The sequence below is a fragment of the Gigantopelta aegis genome, chromosome 2 (genome assembly GCF_016097555.1).
Source record: "Gigantopelta aegis isolate Gae_Host chromosome 2, Gae_host_genome, whole genome shotgun sequence".
Classification (NCBI taxonomy): domain Eukaryota; kingdom Metazoa; phylum Mollusca; class Gastropoda; order Neomphalida; family Peltospiridae; genus Gigantopelta; species Gigantopelta aegis.
Window position 1 is genome coordinate 54,262,788 of NC_054700.1, and position 9,924 is coordinate 54,272,711.

Below are 9,924 nucleotides of genomic sequence, written 5' to 3' on the forward strand. Positions count from 1 at the left end.
CTATAATAACAGTTTTGTCGTTTTGGTTATGTAAATAAGTAGGTTTCTTTTGTATTCTTTGTAATGGATTGTTTTATTCAAGAAACCATGTTAATTCTTTCTCCTCCACGACGAAAGGTCCTTTAAATGTGGTAAATGTTTTGTTGTTTTGGTTATGTAAATAAGTGGGTAACTTTCTTTTAAAAGCAGACACTTAAGAGAACAGATACCATTTGGGGGTTTTATTGAGTGGTGTTATAATATTTATTTATAGTTTTATTTAATTTTAAAAGCCAGAATATAAAGATATCTTAATTGTCAATTCATCATTTAGCATAAATGCCCGTGGTAAGTCCTATCCTGCCTGAGTAATGGTGAATATAGAATATCCCATGCTACTGTTGACAAAATGTAGCGGTTTTCGCCTCTTAGACTAAATTACCAAAATATTTGATTAATCAATGTGCTCTTGTGGCGTAGTTTAACAAACAAACTTTAACTTTAGGACAAATCGTTGACAATAACATATACTGCAGCTACCGCTTTCACCTGTTGTATATGCAGGTATATCAACGCTACGACTTACTACGGACTGACCCTGCTGTCCAGTAGACTGACCGGGGATCCGTACGTTAATTTCCTTCTTGGAGGGGTACTGGAAATACCTGCCGATATCTTGATGTGGATTCTTTTAAAGAAGTAGGTATCTCGGATTCCAAATATCAAAGATGTTTTGAGAAACGGGACCAACAATGGATCAAGGAAACAATCACGACTTTGTTAAAAACCTTCTTTCGACTTTGTCTTGTGCAGAGATATTTTATCACGGATTGCGGTTTTATTATTCAGATTCTTATTTTTTTTTCAAATGACGGCAAATAGAAACAAAATAAAACTCCCCTCCGAAAAACCCCCACAAAAACAAAAGAAAAAAACAAACAAACAAAAAAATACATCACCAAACAAACATCGTGTTTCTAACTTTAAGGGCACCCTTTGATTTTAAGGACATGAATAAATTATCTTCCAGTTCCAACCAACATTATCAAGTGTTTAGAATAAAATAACTATTAGCTAATAAATAAATGTAAATTTAATATTACTTGTATCAATAAACACACAAAAAAAGAGATATCAAATGTCAAAATTTGAGGCTTCATTTTAGACCCGACTAAATGATCGTCCACTTCCACAATCTATCTGTCTTAAAGTAGAGCACTAATTTCTTGTTTCAGAATTGGTCGGAAGAAAACGTGTATATTCTTCCATACAGGTGTGGGTTTGTCTCTGCTAATAACTGTATTGGTTGCGGCCTTGGCAGGTGAGTCTAAAAACCTTAACATTTTAAAAGAACTGTGAATGTGAACTCGTACAGTAAACATCCATAGTATAAACAACAATGCATAATAACCTTATATATATATATATATATATATATATATATATATATATATATATATATATATATATATATATTACCCTCGTGTGTTTAGGTATCGTCAATATCATACTAGTATATTAGGAATAAAAATGATACCGAAACACACGAGGGTAATAATCTCTTTATCATATAATCTCAAGCTTGCGTGTACAGTTTACAAAAATACGTTGTATTAAGCTCTATGATAAAGAGATTATTATCCTCGTGTGTTTCCGTATCGTCAATATCATATATTAGGAATAAAAATAATGTATTAAAGGGACATTCCTGAGTTTGGTGCATTGTAAGATATTTCTGACTAATAAAATATTTCTACGATTTAACTTACATATTAAATATATTTTCTTGTTTAGAATGTCAGTGTCTGTATGTTCAATGTGTTTCTGGTTATCTCAATATTTGTAAGAAGCCCAAACTTGATTTTGTCTTCGTATGGACGAAAAAGTAATTTTTAGGAAATACAATAAAATTTAACCTAGTACAAATATTAGAACGATCAGAAACACGTTTTATATACAGCCACTGATAGTTTATGCAGAAAATATATTTGATATGTAATTACAATCGTTAAAAAATCTCTGTTTGTCGATAACATCTTCAAAATTGCAGCAAACTCAGGAATGTCCCTTTAAATACAATTATTCCTAATATATGACAACAGATATTGACGATACCGAAAAACACTCTGGTAATAACGCCCCCTCTCTCTTTGTCTCTCTCTCTCTCTCTCTCTCTCTCTCTCTCTCTCTCTCTCTCTCTCTCTCTCTCTCTCTCTCTCTCTCTCTCTCTCTCTCTCTCTCTCTCTCTATATATATATATATATATATATATATATATATATATATATATTATATATATAGACTCGGTTGATCTTTTCCGCATTAAAAACGTGCATGATGATTGGTCTCTATATACAATATTTAACTCCCCGTATTTGCTGCTTAATACTGTGCTAAGGTAGTATTAAATAACATTCCTTTTCTTTAAGAGAAAAGCCACACCACTGGGATAGTGCAGACAGTCTTCTCACTGGCTGGAAGGTTCTTTATTTCCGCTTCCTTTAATGCTATATGGATATACACTCCGGAACTGTTTCCAACAAACATCAGGTAATGAAAAAAGACTCCTTCTATAAAATAAGGATATATAACCAGAGACCCTTTCTTATTAGCCAATAACAAGCCTCTTGGCGCAAACCGGCCTCGGTGGCGTAGTGGTTAAGCCATATGACTACAGGCTGGTTGGTACAGGGTTCGCAGCCCGGTACCGGCTCCAACCCAGAGCGAGTTCTTAAGGGCTCAGTGGGTAGGTGTAAGGCCACTACACCTTTTCCTCTCACTAACCACTAACCAACTAACAACTAACCCACTGTCCTGGACAGACAGCCCAGATAGCTGAGGTGTGTGTGCTCAGGACAGCGTGCTTGAACCTTAATTGAATATAAGCATGAAAATAAGTTGAAATCAAATCTTGGCGCATTGTGGATTTACAACCTAGACCAGATTTCCCTAAAATTACCTGCCATCGCGACTACATACGACCACCATCCCGTTTAAGGATACGACGTACCTTACTACTGCATTAATCTGCAACAGGCCTGTAGGAACCAAGGTGGGTAGGGGATTGATGGTTGGCCTGTGACCCCACTTGAGGACGATAATATATGTTTTTCGTTTTACTCTATACAAATGAAGGTAAAAGTCTTACTTATTATTATTATTATTATTTATTATTTTTATTCTTCAGGAATATTGGCGTTGGAATGGGATCCAGTGCAGCACGAATAGGAGGTATGGCCTCTCCCTTTTTCAGTTCATTGGTAAGTAAACGTATCTTTAAGAACTCAACGAGGGCGGGACGTAGCCCAGTGGTAAAGCACTCGCCTGCTGCGCGGTCAGTCTAGGATCGATCCCCGTCGGTGGGCCCATTTGGCTATTTCTCGTTCCATCCAGTGCACCACGACTGGAGTAACAAAGGCCGTGGAATGTGCTGTCCTGTCTGTGAGATGGTGCATGTAAAAGATCCCTTGCTATTAATGGAAAAAAATGCAGCGAGTTTCCTCTCTAAGGCTATGTTAGAATTAACAAAATTTTGACACCCAGTAGCCGATGATTAACAAATCAATGTGCTCTAGTGGTGTCGTTAAACAAAACAAACTTTAACTTTAAAGACTCAACGTGAAATGTTTTGAGATTCGTGGAGATATGAACCACAGAACCGCTTTACCCGGCGTATCATGTTTAGTTTATGTTTTAGTCCAACTGCTTCATCGATTCGAAATACTGTCAAATAACAATCGATATAGACCAAGCGGCAAATTACTGTTTGTTAGACATAACATTTCAGCAAATGACCTTAGTTTAAAATGTCCTCAAGTGTAAGTAAACAAAACATTACTTTACTCCTACACCCCCCCCCCCCCCCCCCCCCCCCCCATAAAAACATTCTCCCAACCCGATAATACATTAAAAAAATATAACATAATATATAATTGCATACAGTCAGTGCCAGATATGGACAAACGAGCTTTATTCATTTATAAACCGTAACAATTATAAGAAAAAAAAGAAAGAAATGTTTTATTTAACGAAGCCCTCAACACATTGTATTTACGGTTATATGGCGTCAGACATATGGTTAAAGACCACACATATATTGAGAGAGGAAACCCGCTGTCGTCACTTCATGGGCTACTCTTTTCGATTAGCAGCAAGGGATCTTTTATATGCACCATCCCACAGACAGGGTGGTGTATATTACGGCCTTTGACATACCAGTCGTGGTGCACTGGCTGGAAGGAGAAATAGCCCAATGGGCCCATAGATGGGGATCGATCCCACACCGACCGCGCATCGAGCGAACGCTGTACCACTGGGCCATGGGCATATGATAATTTGACATTTTTATAGGCTTACGTTGGATTGCTATATATGGGCATGACATTACTGCACCTGCACTATTTTCACAGGCTCGAGTGGCTATTTGGGAATGATATTATTGTACTGGCCCGCACTATTTTTACAGGCTCAAGTGGCTATTTGGGAATGATATTATTGTACTGGCCTGCACTATTTTCACAGGCTCCAGTGGCTATTTGGGAATGATATTATTGTACTGGCCCGCACTAGTTTTACAGGCTCAAGTGGCTATTTGCGAATTATATTATTGTACTGGTCTGCACTATTTTCACAGGCTCTAGTGGCTATTTGGGAATGATATTATTGAACTGGCCCGCACTACTTTTACAGGCTCAAGTGGCTGTTTGGGAATGATATTATTGTACTGGCCTGCACTATTTTCACAGACTCTAGTGGCTAATTGGGAATGATATTATTGTACTGGCCCGCACTATTTTTACAGCCTCCAGTTGCTATTTGGGAATGATATTATTGTACTGGCCTGCACTATTTTTGCAGCCTCCAGTGGCTATTTGGGAATGATATTATTGTACAAGCCTGCACTATTTTTACAGGCTCCAGTGGCTATTTGGGAATGATATTATTGTACTGGCCCGCACTATTTTCACAGGCTCAAGTGGCTATTTGGGAATTATATTATTTTACTGGTCTGCACTATTTTTACAGGCTCGAGTTGCTATTTGGGAATGATATTATTGTACTGGCCCGCACTATTTTCACAGGCTCAAGTGGCTACTTGGGAATGATATTATTGTACATGCTAGCACTATTTTTACAGGCTCGAGTGGCTATTTGGGAATGATATTATTGTACTGGACTGCACTGTTTTCACAGGCTCGAGTGGCTATTTGGGAATGATATTATTGTACTGGTTTGCACTATATTTACAGGCTCGAGTGGCTATTTGGGAATGATATTATTGTACTGGTCCGCACTATTTTCACAGGCTCGAGTGGCTATTTGGGAATGATATTATTGTACTGGCCCGCACTATTTGCCCAGGCTCGAGTGGCAACTTGGGAATTAAATTATTGTACTGGCCTGCACTCTTTGCCCAACCTCGAGTGGCTAGTTGGGAATGATATTATTGTACTGGCCTGCACTATTTGCCCAGGCTCGAGTGGCTATTTAGGAAAGATATTATTGTACTGACCCGCACTATTTTCACAGACTCTAGTGGCTATTTGGGAATGATATTATTGTACTGGTCCGCACTATTTTCACAGGCTCGAGTGGCTATTTGGGAATGATATTATTGTACTGACCCGCACTATCTGCCCAGGCTCGAGTGGCAACTTGGGAATTAAATTATTGTACTGGCCTGCACTCTTTGCCCAACCTCGAGTGGCTAGTTGGGAATGATATTATTGTACTGGCCTGCACTATTTGGCCAGGCTCGAGTGGCTATTTGGGAATGATATTATTGTACTGACCTGCACTATTTGCCCAGGCTCGAGTGGCTATTTGGGAATGATATTATTGTACTGACCTGCACTATTTGCCCAGGCTCGAGTGGCTATTTGGGAATGATATTATTGTACTGGCCCGCACTATTTTTACAGCCTCCAGTGGCTATTTGGGAATGATATTATTGTACTGGCCTGCACTATTTTTGCAGCCTCCAGTGGCTATTTGGGAATGATATTATTGTACAAAACTGCACTATTTTTACAGGCTCCAGTGGCTATTTGGGAATGATATTATTGTACTGGCCCGCACTATTTTCACAGGCTCAAGTGGCTATTTGGGAATGATATTATTTTACTGGTCTGCACTATTTTTACAGGCTCGAGTTGCTATTTGGGAATGATATTGTTGTACTGGCCCGCACTATTTTCACAGGCTCAAGTGGCTACTTGGGAATGATATTATTGTACATGCTAGCACTATTTTTACAGGCTCAAGTGGCTACTTGGGAATGATATTATTGTACATGCTAGCACTATTTTTACAGGCTCGAGTGGCTATTTGGGAATGATATTATTGTACTGGACTGCACTGTTTTTACAGGCTCGAGTGGCTATTTGGGAATGATATTATTGTACTGGTTTGCACTATATTTACAGGCTCGAGTGGCTATTTGGGAATGATATTATTGTACTGGTCCGCACTATTTTCACAGGCTCGAGTGGCTATTTGGGAATGATATTATTGTACTGGCCCGCACTATTTGCCCAGACTCGAGTGGCAACTTGGGAATTAAATTATTGTACTGGCCTGCACTCTTTGCCCAACCTCGAGTGGCTAGTTGGGAATGATATTATTGTACTGGCCTGCACTATTTGCCCAGGCTCGAGTGGCTATTTGGGAATGATATTATTGTACTGACCCGCACTATTTTTACAGCCTCCAGTGGCTATTTGGGAATGATATTATTGTACAAGCCTGCACTATTTTTACTGGCTCCAGTGGCTATTTGGGAATGATACTATTGTACTGGCCCGCACTATTTTCACAGGCTCAAGTGGCTATTTGGGAATGATATTATTTTACTGGTCTGCACTATTTTTACAGGCTCGAGTTGCTATTTGGGAATGATATTATTGTACTGGCCCGCACTATTTTCACAGGCTCAAGTGGCTACTTGGGAATGATATTATTGTACATGCTAGCACTATTTTTACAGGCTCGAGTGGCTATTTGGGAATGATATTATTGTACTGGACTGCACTGTTTTTACAGGCTCGAGTGGCTATTTGGGAATGATATTATTGTACTGGATTGCACTATATTTACAGGCTCGGGTGGCTATTTGGGAATGATATTATTGTACTGGTCCGCACTATTTTCACAGGCTCGAGTGGCTATTTCGGAATGATATTATTGTACTGGCCCGCACTATTTGCCCAGGCTCGATTGGCAACTTGGGAATTAAATTATTGTACTGGCCTGCACTCTTTGCCCAACCTCGAGTGGCTAGTTGGGAATGATATTATTGTACTGGCCTGCACTATTTGCCCAGGCTCGAGTGGCTATTTGGGAATGATATTATTGTACTGACCCGCACTATTTTCACAGGCTCGAGTGGCAACTTGGGAATGATATTATTGTACTCTCCTGCACTATTTTCACAGGCTCAAGTGGCTATTTGGGAATGATATTATTGTACTGGCCTGCACTATTTTCACAGGCTCAAGTGGCAATTTGGGAACGATATTATTGTACTGGCCTGCCCTATTTTTACAGGCTCAAGTGGCTATTTGGGAATGATATTATTGTACAAGCCTGCACTATTTTTACAGGCTCAAGTGGCTATTTGGGCACCAGGCGCCATCTTGTCTGCAGCGTGTTTGTTAGTTCCGTTCCTCATGACGTGTTTACCGGAGACTGCCGGACGAGAACTTCCGCAGACGATCAGCGAAGTATCAGAATGGCGGAAACTGGACCTACTCCACAAGACGAAAGGAAAAACAACTGACGACATTCAGTTTAAGAAAATATAGAATCTCTAGAATGTGCAGATCTGGAGAAATAGATCTTTTGGGTGATTATTTGGATTTTTAGAAGGTGGTGGAGTTGGATCTTTCCATATTAAAACTTCTGTTAAAATAAAAAACCCAAAACAAACCATCCTAGTTGCTCAGTCTGTTGATGGGATCTGCGCCGTGTACGGAATTTGACGGCTATGTGATGTGAAATGCAGAATTATGTGTCTAATATTTGACATACTTAACACAAAAAAAGAAGATAAATTAGTGGATGGTATCGAAACAGTATATTCTGCTCGACCAATCCACGTTTGCTTGTGTATTAAAATTTTACGAGAAGCATTACTTGTATATTAAGGACTGGGGGTAATTTCACTAAAGATCTTAAGTTTACGTCTGAAACCAGCAGTGATACCAGGCATACATTTTCAAGTGAGTGGCATCTATTTCACGAAGAAAATTACATCATTAAGGAAAACGGAGCATTTTAAGGATAATAGAAAATTAAATATATGTTTTTCTAACTATATTTCTTGTACTATAAAAGTAATAAGAATTGTGGTTTAGTCGTAGATTTACGTTTACGTGCAAAACTAGGCTTACGATATTTACTGAAATTGGGCCCTGGTCTGTGTGATATAACATGTAAACATTAATTTGTATGGGAAGCATATAGCCGACCTCTTGTGTATAATGGACGGGTCTACATGTATGTGATATAATATGTATACATTGACATTTTACGATAAGCATATAGACGACCCCATGCATTTTTGTTACAGGACGAATATAGCCAACCCCATGTATGTAATGGACTGGTATATGTGATATAATATGTAAACATTAAATTTTACGGGAAGCATATATCCCACCCCTTGTAAGTAATGGACTGGTCTATGTAATATAAAATGTACCCATTCAAATTTTACGAGACGCACATCGCCGACCCATTGTAATGGACTGACCCATGTGATATAATATGTACACATTAAAAGTTTACGAGAAGGTTGCATAGTATCAAACACGAGAGTTCCGTGTCAAAGTTCGATGTGCACCGTCAAATATTTACGGAGTAAAAGCAGCTGTGGGTGTGATTGGTAGTAATATGTGACATTGATTATTTAGGCAAATACTATTATCCATTGATAATAAATAAATACACTTTTATTTGTTATACAGTTGTTATGCAGTATATACCAGAGGTTGAAACTAATACGGGGTACCCCCAAAATTGGAACTGCAATTTTCAGCAAAAATGACGGTTGCTATATTAAAAACATTATTTAAATCTCTCTCTCTCTTTGACGATATCGAAAAACACTCTGGTAATAACCTCTCTTTATATATACATATATATATATATATATATATATATATATATATATATATATATATATATATATATATATATATATATATATATATATATATATATATATATATATATTTTTTTTTTTTCTTTTTTTCTGACATCTACCTCTCTCCACCCCTCCAAATACAACTTGTTGTACATATTATAAACAGATGTATATATCTCATATGTATTTACTGCGTGGGCGAATCATACGTACATTTATTTAGTCTCTGGACGAAATGCTAGCATTGGGTAAATACATGAAAAAAATTATATGATTTTTGGTAGTGTACCAATCGTCCCGAGTCAGGTCAGGGTTTAACGTGTACATTCCGTACAAACTGTTGTAGTGCATGCCTGTCATGGGCGCAGGTGTCGGCCTAGGCCGGTTCCTCCGCCTAGGAGAGAAAACGGGTTTGGGGTGGGTGGGAGAAAGGGACCTGACAGGGGTCGGTAGCGGGTAGGGACCACTCATACACCACTCTATAAATATGAGAACCCTTTCTGGAAGTCAGTTCATAAGCCAAAGAGCGCCATACAAGAATGCACTATGGCGATAAAAGAAAGAACGTCTTCGGTTGAAGGGACATTCCTGAGTTTGCTGCAATTTTTAAGATGTTATCGACTAACAGAGACTTTTTAACGATTGTAATTTGTGACGGTACATGCTCTTAATTTCTTTTCGCCTGTGGCGATATTAATTGTTTTAGAAGGCCGTGTGCAGTTCCAAATGCACTTAGCCCAGATGGGCAATTTGTTACGTAATACCTTCGCGCGATCGTGCATTCCAATATGCACTTAGTC

The 9,924-nt window shown here is 38.5% G+C and overlaps 1 protein-coding gene across 1 annotated transcript in view; it reads left to right on the forward strand.

The window, feature by feature from the left end:
- Positions 1-8,900, forward strand: part of LOC121389081 (organic cation transporter protein-like) — a 28,390-nt gene extending 19,490 nt beyond the window's left edge. The window contains exons 7-11 of the mRNA XM_041520700.1: positions 544-678; positions 1,215-1,300; positions 2,409-2,529; positions 3,167-3,239; positions 7,581-8,900. Of these exons, the coding sequence (XP_041376634.1) occupies positions 544-678; positions 1,215-1,300; positions 2,409-2,529; positions 3,167-3,239; positions 7,581-7,781 (616 nt within the window). The 3' untranslated portion in view covers positions 7,782-8,900. The remainder of the gene's footprint in view (positions 1-543; positions 679-1,214; positions 1,301-2,408; positions 2,530-3,166; positions 3,240-7,580) is intronic.
- Positions 8,901-9,924: the final 1,024 nt, after the last annotated feature.